This window comes from Anolis carolinensis, chromosome 6 (genome assembly GCF_035594765.1).
Source record: "Anolis carolinensis isolate JA03-04 chromosome 6, rAnoCar3.1.pri, whole genome shotgun sequence".
NCBI classification, from domain to species: Eukaryota; Metazoa; Chordata; class Lepidosauria; order Squamata; family Dactyloidae; genus Anolis; species Anolis carolinensis.
Window position 1 is genome coordinate 119,107,554 of NC_085846.1, and position 17,080 is coordinate 119,124,633.

Here is a 17,080-nt window from a genome sequence, read left to right on the forward strand (position 1 = left end):
CATATAATTGTCAAATCATGAAATCAAATGGGAAATATTTTGACCTCAACATGAACCCCAGGTCCTATGACCCAGGCTTCCCCTTCCCAAAAACAAAAGGTGATTCGCCCCCAAGGCAAACATTGTCATATCTCACCCAAAGGAAAAAACCAGGACATCTCAGGAAGGCACCCTGCTGGGCCCATTTCCACCCATCCTTACTTCCACCTCTGACACCCCAAGGCATATCTGAAATCAGTGTACATGACAGAAACCCCTGATGGCTGTCATTAATCCCTTTAGAAATCGGCCGGACAGGAATTAATCTGATCTTTCCTGCCCTGTCACTTCATTGTTCCAATAACTCCCGCCTTCCCCTTCCTGATTGGCCCGGGTGGGGACAAAAAGCAGCTCCCTATTGGGCCAGCAGAGCAAGGCGGGAAACGAAAGCCCGCCTCGTTCAACCCTCTAGCCTATCCGCGATCAGATGGGCGGGGGAGCGGGGCGGGAAATTCAAGGGGCTGTCAGACTGAAACACTGTATAAATATGGCTTTATTTTTGATATATGGTACCCTAGTAGACTGAATGATCGGTACTAGTGTCCTTTTCAGCTGAATCGCTCAATAAAGACTCCTTGGCGGATTTTCCTTCATCTTTGGCGGACCTTCTTCATTTCGGCTCCAGGTTGTATTGCGGCTCATATTCTCTTATCGGCTCCGCCAAGGTCCGTTCTCTCAGGACCGGATCGGCTCTCTCCTTAAGGGGCCCGATCCCCTAGAAACGCGGTCGATAACAATACTGATAATAAAAAACTTTGGTTCTAAGAATTACAGTTCACTCACACATTCACAGCATTCTGAATCCAACTAATGATGGAAAATAATTATGTTTTAATGCTTCCTTTTCAACAATGTTTGTGGGTATGTTTATGAAAACTCTACCCCCTCACCTCACCTCCTTCAGCGCTTCTACTGACAGGCTGCTAGGCCCGGCCAGGCCCAAAGGAGGGGGCCATCTTCACCCCTTAATACTGTTCCAAAGAAGACAGGTTTTCCCTAGCTCATTGGGACATAGTATTATTCACAGCACACTAAAGAGAAAATAATGACTATCTTTTAAATCTTTCCTTTTAAGGGTGGTTTACTCCCCCCCCCCCCCCCCGTTTTTACTGAGGCAAAAAACTACCACAGAGCAGGCTTTGGCCTACTCACTCTAACAGGCCTGACACATACAGTCCCCATGGCCTACTATACATCCGGGCCCTGTTTGGAGTGGGATGGACCATGGATGATGGACTTGCATATGGGAGTTGTAGTTCACCTGCCCCCACTGAACACAGCTATGTCTTATTTATACAACTATTGCTTGACGTTACTTTTATGTTTTATTTATATGGTGGATGTTAGCACGTGGCTTAATGACCTTGCAAGCCACTTTGGGTCCATTGCAGAAAGGCAGGGGAGAAATATCAGAATTAAATAAATACATAAATAAATAAATGTCTCAATGGTATGTATGGTTGGAATGACCTTCTGTCGGGAGGGCTTGAATGGACTCTTCCTTTGTGGCAGATGGGGCTGGACTGGATGACCTTCAAAGACCCCTTTCAAATCTAGGACTCTATCTATCTCCCAATCGTATGTATGACTGGATGGCCATCTGTCAGGAGGGCTTGGATGGTGTCTTCCTTTACAGCAGAAGGGGCTGGACTGGATGACCTTCAGAGACCCCTTTCAAATCTAGGACTCTCTCTATCTCCCAATCGTATTTGTGACTGGATGGCCATCTGTCGGGAGGGCTTGGATGGTGTCTTCCTCTATGGCAGAAGGGGGTTCCACTAGATGGCCTTTGGGCACCCCTTCTAACTCTAGGATTCTATGGAAGCCTTTAAACCAGGCACGGGCCAACTTGGGCCCTCCAGCTGTTTTGGACTCCAACTCCCACAATTCCAGACAGCCTACCCCATGATGCGCTTTATGTCCTGGTGCCGTTTGCGGGATGATGGACCATGGGTGATGGGATATGTAGTACTTTCAATCGCTACGATTCCCACAGACCACTGCGATGCCCACCAGTGACGGAACTGGACCAAACTTGGCACACAGATGGGACATACAGTACCTTCACTCGCTTCTTGAGACCACAGCAACTGCTACATATGACAGAACTGAACCAAATCTGGTATATATATCCCAAATGACACACTTTATATGTTGCAGCAGTTTGGGGGAGGATGGACCAAGGACGATGGGATTTGCAGTACCTTCATCCAATTCACCTCCCACAGGCCACTGTGATTCCCATGAATGACAAAACTGTACCAAACTTGATACAAAGGTGCAATGTGGCCCCTTTTACGTCCTGATCTGGTTTGATGCAGGATGGACCTTGGATGATGGGATTTGCAGTACCCTTATCCTATTCACCTCCCACGGACCACTGTGATACCCATGAAAGACGAAACTGTACCTTACTTGGCAACAGGTGCATTGTCACACAATTTATGTCCTGGTGTTGTTTGCAGAAGAATGCACCAAGGATGATGGGATTTCCAGTACCTTCATCCAATTCAACTCCCACAGACCACTGTGATGCCCATGAATGATGAAACTGTACCAAACTTGACATATAGGTGTAGTGTGGCCCACTTTACATCCTCCTATCATTTGAGGGAGCAACAGACTATGGATGATGGGATTGACAGTACCTTCACTCACTTCCCCAGACCACTGCGACCCTCACCAATGTCTGATCAAGACCAAACTTGACACATCAAGTCCCCATGACCTGCTTTACATCCTGAAGCTGTTTGGAGGGGGATCGACCATGGACTTGCATATGGGAGTTGTAGTTCACCCGTACCAACTAAAGCCGACTGACACTGGATCGAGACTAAACTTGGAACACAGGCAAACAATTCAGTTCTCAAATAACCCGGGCACCGCCGGGTCCCCAAGCTAGTATATAATAAAAGTCAATGTTTGTATGCAGGTATGTATGTATGCGGGTATGTGGCAGCTTTCTGATTGGCCACCACTTCCACAGGCCACTGAGACCACCAGAAATGACGGATCTGGCCCAAACCTGACACATTTAACCCCCATGAGGCACTTTATGGCCTGGTGCCGTTTGGGGGAGGATGGACCACAGATGATGGGATTTGCAGTACTTTCAAACACTTTAACTCCCACAGACTACTGCAATGCCCATCAATGATGGAAATGGACCAAACTTGGCACACAGAACCCCTGTGGCCCCCTTTATGTCCTGATGTATATTGGGGCAGGATGGACCAAGGATGATGGAATTTGCAGTACCTTTCCTCACTTCTTGAGACCACAGCAACTGCCACAAATCACAGAACTGAACCAAACCAGGCACACATATCCCAAGTGACACACTTCACATGCTGCAGCAGTTTGACGGAGGATGGACCAAGGATTATGGGATTTGCAGTACCTTCATCCAATTCACCTCCCACAAACCACTGTGATGCCCATGAATGACAAAACTGTATCAAACTTGACTCGCACTTATGCAGGGTAGCCCACTTTACATCCTGGTGCAGTTTGGGGGAGGAGGGACCGTGGATGATGGGACTTGCACTATCTTCACTCACTTCCTGGGACTACTGTGACCCCCACCAATGACTTGGCACATACAGCCACCATGGCCCACTCTACATCTTGGTGAGGTTTGAAAGAGCTTGGACCTTGGATGATGGGACTTGCAGTATGTTCACTCACTTCCCCAGACCACTGCCACCCCCATCAATGTCTCATCAAGACCAAACTTGACACAGACAACACCCAGGACTCACTCTACACCCAGGTGCAGTTTGGAGGACGATGGACCATGGACGATGGGACTTGGAACACAGGCAAACATTGCCTTTCTCAAATGACCCGGGCACCGCCGGGTCTCCAAGCTAGTAATATAATAAAACCTTATTTCTATGCCACCTTCTCTATCTCCCCGAAGGGACTCAGGGCGGATTCCAACAAACAACGTCATACATTTGATGCCTTCAAAAAACAGATAAGTATTGGCATAAAATCCCAACAAGACCCCACATAGGAATAGAGCGTTAAAAACCTAACCTCAAATTAAACCTAATTATCAGTGAATTGAGTATAACATCAGCAACCTAAACCAATATAGTCAGACAGAATCAGACAGGAATGATATAGTGACATAAAATCTAAATAAACATTCACAGTAATTGAATAAAAGCCAACTGAAGTACAACAGAGTTGTGTGGGTTGGATTATGTGGCAGACGGTAGTAAATGGGCTGACATAGACTAACAGTATAGTTCTCAGTTGGGATCCAGAAGTGGCCTCTCGTTAATTAATCCTCCTCCTCTCCATATGCTAATGAGAAGAAGTAGGTCTTTAGTTGTTTTTTGAAGGAGAGGAGGGAGTGAGGGGGGTTAGCCTTATTTCTTTAGGGAAGGAGTTCCAGAGGTTGGGGGGGGGGGGGAGACGACAACAACAACAACAACAACAAACTATTTATATACCGCTCTATCTCCCATGGGGACTCAGAGCGGTTTACATACAGTAAAAACATTCAATACATATACATCTTACAAAATACAAGAAACCAATATAACAGCAGTTAACAAAACATAATTAAAATCTCAACATTTTAAAACAATGTAATACCTTAATAAAAGCAATAGCAAATCACTCCTTTGGGTGATTGATTCTACAACCAATGGGTATAGTATACAAATCGGACAAGATGACAGTATGGCCCAGAATAGGGCTCATGCGGTAAACAGACATAAAGCCAAGGGAGAAGTGTGACTCATAGCAAGGAACCTGGGTCAGGGTTACACCACTTCAACCTACTGTATAACTATCAGGTAGAACAAATACAATATCAAAATCAGAAGAAGGTAAAGTGCAGAACAGGAGTCATGTAGTGGTCAGGGTGGCATCTAGGGTTACAGAGTAATCACTTCCAGAAGCCAATTTAGACCACCAAGATACCATTTCTAGGGCTTACAAATACAAGAAAATATTTTGTAAGATGTCTAGGGCTTCAGGTTAGTCATTTCCAAAAACTTGTTGGAACCACCAAGTTTTCAAGTCCCTACAAAATGATGTTATTGATGGAGCTAATCTTATCTCTTTGGGTAGGGCATTCCAAAGGCCACCACCGAAAAGGCCCTCTTTCTCGTCCCCACCAGCCGCACTTGGGATGGTGGTGGGATCGAGAGGAGTCCCTCACCAGAAGATCTAAGGGTCCGTGCCGGGGCATAGGGGGAGATGCAATCGCAAAGATAGGTGGAGTCCAAACCGTTTAGGGCTTTATAGGTCAAGACCTGCACCTTGAATTCGGCCCAGCAGCTGATTGGCAGCCAGTGGAGCTGTTTTAGTAAGGGAGTTGTTCGGTCCCTATAACTAGCTCCTGTCAGGAGTCTGGCTGCGGCTCTTTGAACTAGTTGGAATTTCTGGACCATCTTCAAGGGCAGCCCCACGTAGAGTGCATTACAGTAGTCCAGTCTAGATGTAAGCAAGGCCTGGACCACCGTGGCTAAGTCAGGCTTCTCGAGGTATGGTCGCAGCTGGCACACTAGTTTTAACTGTGCAAAGGCCCTCCTGGCCACCACCGACACCTGAGAATCAAGTGTCAATGCTGAGTCCAGGAGGACCCCCAAGCTGCGGTCCACGGAAAAGGTCCTCTCTCTCATTCCCACGTTGGAACATCCAAGTCTTCACATTTTTGCAGAATGTGGCCAGGGTAGGTGCTAACCTAATCTCCCTAGGGAGAGAGTTCCAGTGTTGGGGGGCCACCACCGAGAAGGCCATTCTCTTCCTCGTCCGAGAAGGGCCTCTCCTGACGATCTCAGGGCTCAAATGGGCTGGTAGGAGATGCAGTGCCTCAGGTAGGCAGAGAGAAATGTACAAAGCCTTTAAAATAATGGCTTGAAAAGAAATACTAGGCAATATTATAAGACTTCTTTTTGACTAAATGAGTTGTTAATTGGGAGGTTGTGTGTGAGAGAGAGAGTAGAAATGCTTCAGCATCCTAAAGTAGCAGACACGATGCCTCCACTGTGGAGCTTCTCTGAGATTCATGTGAGTGGAAAAAACATTAGACAAGACTCCAGACAGTAAGAGCTTGGCCTTTAGCTAAATCGGATGTGAGTTTGTTTGCCTGACCTCAGCGATAAACATCCTCTGAATTTTGCAGTTGCACAATAAACCAACTCAACAGAGATTCCCTTATTTGGGCTCTTCCATTTGGATGGTCTTGTTCTGCTCTTGCTATGGGAAATCATGTTCTGACCACCCTCAGCACCAGTATAGCATCTCTGAAACTCTTGTGACAGTCCAGTGAGTTCCAAGCGAGAATGAGGAGTGGGCGAGTGTGGCTGAGGGATCCTGGGCAAGGGGCGGTGTGTGTGTGTGTGTGTTTGTGACTGAAATGGTCAAAGGTCTGGAAGCCATGAATCCCTATGAAAGGGAACAGCTTAAAGAGCTGCATCTGTTTGGCCTGCTTAAGAGAAGGTTGAGAGGGACATGCAAGCCACATTTACGTATCCTAAGGTGTGTTTTTCCATGCCCTGGAAACTAGGACTCAGTGGAATTGTGAGTTCAATGGACAGGAAAGGAGATTCCACCTGCACATTAGGAAGAACTTCCTGACCACGTGAAGAAAGAAGACCAAGTTGTTTATTCAGTTCAGCTGAAATGGATGACACCCGCGATCGTTCATTAAGGAGCCGTCACACGCAATACAGAACTTTTATAATACAGAAAATGGGAGGCGCAACTTGAATTTCGCGCCGTTCGTTCCCCTGTCCCCCTGCGCGCTGATTGGTCCCTAAAGCAGCAGAGCAAACCCCCGTCCAATCAGGGAGCTCCTGGCGCCTCGGTGTTTCCACCAATCAGGGGCGAGGAGGCGGGCTGAGCTGTGAACAATGGATTTGCTAGGGATTATGACTGAGTCATAATATGTAAGAAGGAAGTACCGAGCACACTCAAGGTAGTTTCCAGACTGCTTCTTGGGGTGCAAATATACATATTTGTCTGGCAGGCTTTGCCAGATTCTGGTGAGCCAAGCTGATCAGATGGGCAGGATTTGTTTCTGAATGAGTCCAGTTCATTTTGACAGCTGGGACAATCATAGGCTTTGATTGTCCCCATTGTAAATGGTCCGAGAACCAGATAGTCATCTTTTCCATTAAATGGGCCAGCTCCAACGTTTAATGGGAGAAGACCATATCTATTGTCCATGCAAGATGAGTGTCTGACAGTCTCCTGGAGCGAGGAATAATCTCCTCCAGTGAATGTCGCAACTATCTAGGTCAGATTTTGGTCATTCTTTAATATAAAATATATTTCATGAAGATAAAGGGAAAAGGGAACATGCAGGGTACACAAGACTCATGTAGGAACATAATTCATTTTGTTTCACCTATCCCAAAGCCCAAGTTTTAATGCAGGGGATTCATAAAGTAATAAAAGTTCAGAAAGGGAGGTTGAATCTGTGGCAATCCGAGCGAAACGGCCCCGCTGAGTCAAAGGTCGGCGGGAGGGGGCACTCCGAAGGTGAGGGCAGTTCATGAGTGGCAAGCAGGGAGCCCTGGGTGGCCCCCTCCGCACCCAGCACGCAGTCCGAACCTTCGTGGGTTTGTTCTTGTAGAGAAAATTGTGCCGCAGCACAAGGAAACTCCGTTTTGACAGTTTTTGACAATCAGCTGATTTGCTTCTAAAAACTTTATTAATTTGAGAACAGGTGGTCTCCTCATGAAGAGGAAGCCTTTTGAGTTAGTGATATAGAAGATGGTCATGCTTGGGGTCCAAATGAGGGAGATATGACCGGAAATAGGGGCTGGGGGTGTGAAACCGTGGTTCCGCGGCTCGCCCAGAGCGAGAGAAAGGGAGGAGAAGGCAGGGCGACTAAGATCGCAAGGAAAATCATGCTTCAGTGCAAGGAAAGATACAAAATAGCCATAAGGAGAGAGGTTAGAGTAAGGAGATTCTTTTATTAGGGGTTTGTTACATAGTTAAAAGTTTGAAAGGCACAGGGAAGGAGCAGAAAACACATCTTAAGTTGCTGCTGGGGCATGCAGGCATGGCCGGATTGATCCCAACATGGCTCCTTCTGATCGGCGGAACTCCCTGTTGCAGATCAGATTAGGCTGAATGCAGATGGCCACCCGGATTCGACCACAATGAGAAGAGCTGTTCAGCAGTGGAACTCTCTGCCTCAGAGTCCAGAGGAAGCTCCTTCTTTGGAGGCTTTAAAGCAGAGGCAGGATGGCCATCTGCCAGAGGTGCTTGGATTGTGTTTTTCCTGCAGGGCAGAAGGGGGTTCGTTTCTTATTTCCTCAGCTTTTTAAAAATTAATTATTTGGCACAAACAGTTGAATATACAGTCAGAAAATATACATTCAAAAATAATGAAATGTGTCTAGATCTGTATTCAAATGACAATTTGTGCAAAATAAATATAATATTCTTTGCTGTTCACTCTTTTAAAGCAAGATTCACCATCTACTTTCCCCCCTTTCCTAGCATATACAGAAATCCTTAAAAAAAAAAGAGAGAGACTCCTTGCAAGGTGGGGAATATATATCTTCGTGATCAAGAAAATTTCAGAGTACAGTAGAGTCTCACTTATCCAATGTAAACGGGCCGGCAAAATGTTGGATAAGCAAATATGTTGGATAATAAGGAGGGATTAAGGAAAAGCCTATTAAACATCAAATTAGGTTATAATTTTACAAATTAAGCACCAAAACATCATGTTATACAACAAATTTGACAGAGAAAGTAGTTCAATACGCAGTAATGCTATGTAGTAATTACTGTATTTACGAATTTAGCACCAAAATATCACGATATATTGAAAACATTGACTACAAAAATGCGTTGGATAATCCAGAAAGTTGGATAAGCGAGTGTTGGATAAGTGAGACTCTACTGTATGTCTAAACACATCATGACATCACATTAGTAAAAAAAAAACCCATAAAAAAAAACCCAAAAGAAAAAACCCATGGGGGACGCCTGGCTTGACAGCAGTGTGTGCGAAAAAGACCTTGGAGTCCTCGTGGACAACAAGTTAAACATGAGCCAACAATGTGATGCAGCAGCTAAAAAAGCCAACGGGATTCTGGCCTGCATCAATAGGGGAATAGCGTCTAGATCCAGGGAAGTCCTGCTCCCCCTCTATTCTGCCTTGGTCAGACCACACCTGGAATACTGTGTCCAATTTTGGGCACCACAGTTGAAGGGAGATGTTGACAAGCTGGAAAGCGTCCAGAGGAGGGCGACTAAAATGATTAAGGGTCTGGAGAACAAGCCCTATGAGGAGCGGCTTAAAGAGCTTGGCATGTTTAGCCTGCAGAAGAGAAGGCTGAGAGGAGACATGATAGCCATGTACAAATACGTGAAGGGAAGTCATAGGGATGAGGGAGCAAGCTTGTTTTCTGCTGCCCTGCAGACTAGGACACGGAACAATGGCTTCAAACTACAGGAAAGGAAGGAGATTCCACCTGAACATCAGGAAGAACTTCCTCACTGTGAGGGCTGTTCGACAGTGGAACTCTCTCCCCCGGGCTGTGGTGGAGGCTCCTTCCTTGGAGGCTTTTAAGCAGAGGCTGGATGGCCATCTGTCGGGGGTGCTTTGAATGCGATTTCCTGCTTCTTGGCAGGGGGTTGGACTGGATGGCCCATGAGGTCTCTTCCAACTCTACTATTCTATGATTCTATGATTCTAAGAATGAGAACAGGCAATAAAATATTTTCTGCGGTTTGAGCTTCTTGACTGTTTTACATACACTAGTATGGATAGCTATAAAAAAAACCATTTGCATAAATTGAAAGATGTTTAAAGTCATAATCAAAGGGGGTTGGTTTTTGACAGGCAGCAGCCGGTTTCTACTCTCATTTCTGGGAAATGCTGTGGCTGCATGGAAAGGAAAAGCACACGGCGTTGGATGAGTTCCAGGTTGTCCTGGGAAGACAAATGACCTCTGTGGGCATGCAGAGCGTCTCCCTTGCCGTGCGTCTGTCCTGGGATGTGTGTGTGTGTGTGTGTGTGTGTGTGGACTGGGAAGGGTCATAGCTAAGGCTCCTGCCATTGCCAGAGAGATCCAAAGCCGCTAACAATGCCAAAAACAGCACAATATCCAATAATCAAAATTTATTCAAAGGGGATTTGCCTTTGTCCTCCTCAGAGGCTGAGAGAATGTGACTTGCCAAAAATCACCAGAGCCATAGTCCCAGGTTCAAACTACTACACCACACTGAATCCCTTCCCTCTCTGTTGCCTACCTTACTTTCCCCCCTCTTTTTCTCCCTCCTTCCTTCCTTTCCTCTTTCTTTCCTTCCTTCCTTCCTGTCTGTCTGTCTGTCTTTCTTCCCCTCCCTCCCTCCCTCCCTCCCTTCTTCCTTTCCTCTTTCTTTCTTTCTTTTTTATTTCTTTCTTTCTGTCTTTCTTTCTTTCTTTCCCTCCCTCCCTCCCTCCCTTCTTCCTTCCCTTCTCTTTCTTTCCTTCCTTCCTTACTTACTTCCTTATTTCCTTCCCTCCCTCCTTTCCTCTCTTTCTTTTCTTTTCTTTCTTTCTTTCCCTCCCTCCCTCTCTCCCTTCTTTCCTCTCTTTCTTCTCTTTCTTTTCTTTCTTTCTTTCTTTCTTTCTTTCTTTCTTTCTTTCTTTCTTTCTTTCTTCTTCTTCTTTCTTTCTTTCTTTCTTTCTTTCTTTCTTTCTTTCTTTCTTTCTTTCTTTCTTTCTTTCTTTCTTTCTCTCCCTCCCTCCCTCCCTCCCTCCCTCGACTGTGATCGTTGCTCATCTGCAAACTTTCACTCTTGGATAAAGAAAGAGAAAACTGATCTGTGTTGTTACTAGAGCAGAGCTGTTGTGGAGAGGTCACAAATCCAACACAGGAGGAGGAAACTTGCAGGAAAAAGCCGATTCAATCAAGTAAGTGCATGGAAAGCTGGGCCGTGGTGGAGAGCACGTTTTGAGAGTGTCGCTTCTGGGCTCTTCTTGTCCATTCATCCTGCAATAGGACCGGATAGGAGTTTGCTTCTTCGTGGTCTCTGTGGATCACACATAAAATGCACACGAGCCCATATACTTTAATTTAAAGGTACGGTACATACATCCAGAACTGTGTAGATTTCTGAAATTTCACAAAATACATGTGGAAATATGTAGGATTTTCTCTCTTTCTATATTGGGGAGTTCTGTCAATGTATTTGGGAACTCTGCCAATGTCTTTTGGGGGGCTGCAGCACCGCCTCGTCACTGCCATTGTGGTCATCGTGATTCTTGTTCAGTTGGAACTCTTTATTGAGACAATGCTGAAAATCCTTGCATTTCTTTGTTTGCATGTACTGTATTGTTGAAGGCTTTTGTGGTCAGAATCACTGGGTTGCTGTGAGTTTCTTCTTTACTGTTGAGATTCTCCACGTGCTTCTTGTGGATTTCAATGGCTTCTCTGTGTAGCCTGACATGGTGGTTGTGAGAGTGGTCCAGCATTTCTGTGTCCTCAAATAATATTCTGTGTCTCGATTGGTTCATCAGGTGCTCTGCTATGGCGGACTTCTCTGGTTATGTTAGTCTGCAGTGCTTTTCATGTTCCTTGACTCATGTTTGTGCAATGCTGCTGTGTTTGGTGGTCCCTCTGTAGAATTGTCCACAGCTGCATGGGATATGGTAGACTCCTGCAGAGGTGAGAGGATCCCTCTTGTCCTTCACTGAATGTAGCATTTGTTGGATTTTCTTTGTGGGTCTGAAGATAGTTTATATGCTGTGTTTCTTCATCAGCTTGCCTATGCAGTCAGCGGTTCCCTTGATGTCTCGTAAGAACACCTTTCCTCTAGGTGGATCCTGATCTTGACTCACGTGGCTTGTTCTTGGCCTTGCAGCCAATTGGCCTGTAGAGCCCAGTTTAGGTGGTTTAGTTCACCTTGGAGGAGGTGAGGTTCGCAGATTCTTTTCCACGGTCTGCCAGGGCTTTGATTGTGCTTCTTATTTGATTTGGGTGATGATTGGAGTTTTTATGAAGGTATCTATCAGTGCGTGTTGGTTTTCTGTAAACTGTGTAGCCCAATTGTGGATTGGGATTGTGGATGACCAGGACATATAGAAATTGCAGTTTCCCTTTGCACAGACGTTATTTCAATTGGGATGGTTTAATCTAATTACGAAGACTCAATCCCGACGCTGCCACCAATTGTGATGGTGCTAAAGCCAATTGGGAAGACTCAAGCCAATTGTAATGGTGTCAAAGCAAATTGTAAATGCTGTTTCCACTGCTGAGGGGATTTTTGAATCTTTTAATTCCTCTAGATTATATATATATCACCTTTATATGAGGGGAAGGATTACAGGGGGTGATCTTTATTTCAAGATCCCAGCCTCTGTCTCTGTAGTTAGGGATTTCTGTGTTGTTGTTCCCTTTCTGAGGTAACTGTGACTATTACTCTTCCCCAATTAGGTGATTTATTAAGGTAACTGCCACCAACGTGAGGCTTTTGAATTATCACCGATGAAATTTGGCTCCACAGACGCAGATGAGATGAAATGAGTCAATTGTTAACAAAGAACAACAAGTTTATTGCATACAAAGCTTATGGTTGCAGGTTGATTGATTTACTTATGGAACTTTAGATAAACAAGTGGTTTAATAACTCTTATAACCACCACAACAGTAGTCTCTGGTGTAATTCCACTCTCACTCTCCTACTGATGATATAAATTGTAGCGAACTCTAACCTCAGCTGAGCTCCTTAGTGAACAATGTCCCAACTACAATAAAAGCCTTTAATTTGATCTACTACCGATCAAATTCCTGATCACTAGTCCTTCCCAACTAGAGATCTTGACTAGGCTCCCTTTAGTCTGCCTTGACTAAAGATTTTGGCCAGGCCTGTCTCCTCAGCCCTTCTTGACTGAAAAGCCTCCAGCCACGCACTCCCTGGCTTCTTTTAAAACTCCCACTTTTTCCTTTTCTTGGCTCCGCCCACTTCTCCCTCTGGTGAGCTAGCCAGCTCCGTCTCCTTGGTAATAGCACTACTGTGGATTGAAACAAGATGGCTTCTGTTTCAGCTATTGTGTCAACTAAACACAAATACATACTCTAACAGTTAAAATTAAACATAATAACTATGACTTCTCCACACCTTCCTTTTCTTTTTCCATGGTGAATTGGATGCTTGGGTGGATGCTGTTGAGGTGGTCCAGGAACTTGTTGAGTTCTTCTTCTCCATGGCTCCAAAAGGTGAAGGTGTCATCAACATATCTGAACCATATAGCAGGCTTTTTAGTTCTGTTTCTAGGGATTGTTTTTCAAAGTGTTCCATGTAGAAATTTGCTACATGGGCTGAGAGGGCTGAGAGGGCTCCCCATAGCTAACTAAGGAAAACTGTGGTGTTTGTGGAAAACACTGCAAACTGATGTGTGTGGTGTGTGCAACAATTATATTTTCTCCTTAGTCAGGGGCTATCACTGTATTTTGATCCAAATGTATATTTCCCCCTGGAAATTCATTATGGACCTGTTGCTTGAAGTTCAGGGACATGCAGGAAATTAATGGACAACCATTTTGACTGGCACTTCCCTATCTCATCAGCCAAGGAGCTAATCTTGCCATTGCTTCATGATGTAATATCTGCCACTTTTTTTTCCTTTGTGGAGTTACTTTTGTGGTGCTGTCCCTTGGTTGTCCTCTCACTCTTATTCCTAGTATTTACTGGCTTCACAATCTTTCCTGCTTCCATCACTTCTTTTGTTTCCATCAGTGACACGTAGGGAAGACATGGTCTGGTTGGAGGACGCCACCGAGATGCCTACCTTGGGCCGCCCCTTCACAGGTAAGGGTTGGCCTCTCAATGCCTGGGGTGGGCAGGGACATCTCAGCAAATGGAGACACATACACACCCCTCGAAATCTCATAAGCAATGTATTGCTGCAGTCTAGCCGCGACGATGCCAATGCATGGATCACTGCTGTGGAAGGGTTGTAATAATAATAATAATAATAATAATAATAATAATAATAATAATAATTCTTATTATTATTATTTATGTCACAAGTACCACCTGCCAGTAGTAAACTGGTGGGATCACAAACATTCAAAGGTAGTGGAAACTGAGCATGCAAAAAACACTGTGGGACTTTCGAATCCAGACTGACAAAGTTCTGGAACACAACACACCAGACCTCACGGAGGTGGAAAAGAAAAAAGTTTGGATTATTGATGTCGCCATCCCAGGTGACAGTCGGATTTACGAAAAACAGGAAAAACTCAGCTGCTATCAGGACCTCAAGATTGAACTGCAAAGGCTCTGGCATAAACCAGGACAGGTGGTCCCAGTGGTGATCAGCACACTGGGTGCCGTGCCAAAAGATCTCAGCCAGCATTTGAAAACCATAAACATTGACAAAATTATGATCTGTCAACTGCAAAAGGCCACCTGACTGGGATCTGTGCACATCATCCGAAAATGCATCATACAGTCCTAAACACTTGGGAAGTGTTCGACTTGTGATTCTGTGATACGAAATCCAGCATATACATCCCGTTTGCTGTGTCATACTATTAATAATAATAATAATAATAATAATAATAATAATAATAATAATAATAATAATTTTATTTATTAACCACCTCTCATACAACATAGCTAAAATACCACGACTGCAATTGTTCCTTCAGTATTTCACTTTTAAGAAACTCCCATCCATCATTAACTCCCTTCTCTTTTGGTATTCCTGTCCATGGAATCACACTCAGTATTTCTTTAAATTTACTTAAGTCAGCTCTCCTGAAGTCTAGAATGTGTGCTTGACTTCTCTTAGTTTCCCTCTTCCTTTGTACCACAAACTCCAAGAGCACATGGTCACTCCCACCTAAGGATCCCACCACTTCCACTCAATTGACCAGATCCTCAGTGTTGGTTAAGATCAGGTCCAGAATAGCTGATCCCCTTGTTGCCTCTTCTACTTTCTGGACAATAAAATTGCCTGCAAGGCAAGTGAGGAATTTGTTGGACTTCCTACTGTTGGCAAAGTTTGTTTTCCAATAAATATCAGAGTAGTTGAAATCCCCCATTTACTACTATAACTCTTCTTTCTGCATGTTTGGTCATCTGCTCAAGCAAGGCTTCATCCAGTTTTTCCGTCTGTGGAAATAGTTCCAGGGTTCTTGAGGTCACCTTCTAGTAAGATCAGCTCTGTCTCTTTTTTCACTTACTTGTTCTTCAGGCCCCGGAAGGGAGGAATCTGAACTCAGGATTATCCTTGTTGGAAAGACCGGAGGCGGGAAGAGCGCTACAGGAAACACCCTTCTTGGCCGGAAAGCGTTTGAGTCCATGGCGGCACTGAGGACGACCACGCTCAGGTGCCAACGAGAGACACAGAGGTGGAGAGACTTGGACCTTTCTGTGATCGACACTCCAGCCCTTTGTGACCCAGACACCTCCACCACGATCCTGCTGCCGGAGATCAGGCGCTGCATTGACCTCTCCAGGCCCGGCCCTCATGCCTTGGTGTTTGTGACCCAGGTGGGCCGCTTCACGGCAGAAGACGAGGCGGCCGCCAATCAAGTCCAGGCTTTGTTTGGAGAAGAGGCCTTCAAGCACATGGTCATCCTCTTCACCCGCAAAGAGGATTTAGATGGGGATTCCTTGGAGGACTATGTGTGGAGCTCAGATAATGAGGCTCTCCAGGGGCTAATTCGGAAGTGTGGGGGGCGCATGTGTGCTTTCAATAACAGGGCATCTGGGGAGGAACGGGAGAGGCAGGTCTCTGAGCTGATGGAGATAGTCCAGCGCATGGTGGAGAAGGAGGGAGGGAGGCATCTCTCCAATAGGCTCTACTTGGAGCCGGTCTTAACAGATGAAAAGATTCTAACATTCATGGCAGAGAATGAAGGTACCGGGTCAAAGCCAAGGGGAGGTTGGAGTCATAGGGATCTGATTAAAAAGTGTCAAAGGCTTTCATGGCTGGAATCACTGGTTAAAAAGTATTTGGGGAGACACTGGTGGCTGGCGTTTCCTTTTATTTGTTTAGTTAACTTCTTCTGGTGGCTGGCTTCTCTTTTTATTTGTTTTTTTAACTTCAGCTGGTGGCTGGTGTGTCGTTTAGCTAAGTTCAGCTGGTGGCTGGTGTGTTGTTTAGTTAACTTCGGCTGGTGGCTGGCGTCTTCTTTTATGCGTTTAGTTAACTTCATGAATACACCCGTTCCAAAACAGCCTCATGTCTTTTAAATCGGTTCTTTTTCTGATGCTACATCTGCAGGATAGATTAAATGCAGTTTGGCACTCCTTTAAATGCCATGTCTCAATGCTATGGGACCCTGTAATTTGTAGTCGGGTGAGGTACTAGCAACCTTTGGTCAAGAAGACAAGAGCCTTGTTAATCTTGTTGGAATAAGGGCTTCAACTGTATGCCATGGGTATTTGGTTTCTTTAGGAATGTTTATTCCGTTTTATTCTTGATTCCATGTTTTGCGCTCTCTCTCATTTGCATGTCCCTCAACCCTTTGAGGTTTTGGAAAGAGGAGCATCTCCCTCTTTTGTCCTGAGAAATGTTTCAGTTTCAAGATGTTAGTTGTATTTCTGTTGAGCTCTTGCTGAATGTGGCCTCTTGAGGAACCATGAGTTCACAAAGGACTGTTTCTCTCAATGATTTTCATCAGTATGTTGTTGAGCCACAACACTCCCTCCCCAAATTAATTTGGACCTTTAAAAGACTTCAAGCAGGACATACAATCTTCTCTTTAGTTTTAAAAATTCTAAATTCTGCTGTTAAGAAGCTGCTGAAGGCTCTGGGAGAACCCAGCAGCAACTGTACCCTAAACTATATCATAACTAACCCCTTTAATACATGTATTAAACAATATTCTTTTGTAACTTGTACTGATTGTATACTGTCTCAATTCTTAAATGTATAAAACTGTATCAAATGTAGTGTGAAGGCATCCGTTCCCTCCGTGTCTTCTATTTGCTTGAGTTTCTGGGAATGGGCTGAAATCACTTCATATTTTTGGCGATCACCACAAAGGGGCCTTTTGGGGGTCTTTTCTGTGTGCCTTGCCCAGTTTAGGGCTGCCAGGGCCGTGTCCTAGCC

General features: G+C 45.0%; 1 protein-coding gene across 1 annotated transcript; it reads left to right on the forward strand.

Annotated features, from left to right (window-relative positions):
- The first annotated feature begins 10,745 nt into the window (after positions 1–10,745).
- Positions 10,746–16,920, forward strand: LOC100564034 (GTPase IMAP family member 1). The gene is made up of 3 exons (XM_062983704.1): positions 10,746–10,924; positions 13,750–13,821; positions 15,215–16,920. Coding segments are annotated over exons 1-3 (1,077 nt in total). The 5' UTR covers positions 10,746–10,923; the 3' UTR covers positions 16,219–16,920.
- The last annotated feature ends 160 nt before the right edge of the window (positions 16,921–17,080 follow it).

Bases quoted from the DNA above. Each gene is read 5' to 3' on its own strand.
- LOC100564034 (XM_062983704.1), top strand. The intron at 13,822-15,214 runs GTAAGGGTTGGC...CTTGTTCTTCAG, and splicing joins CTTGGGCCGCCCCTTCACAG to GCCCCGGAAGGGAGGAATCT.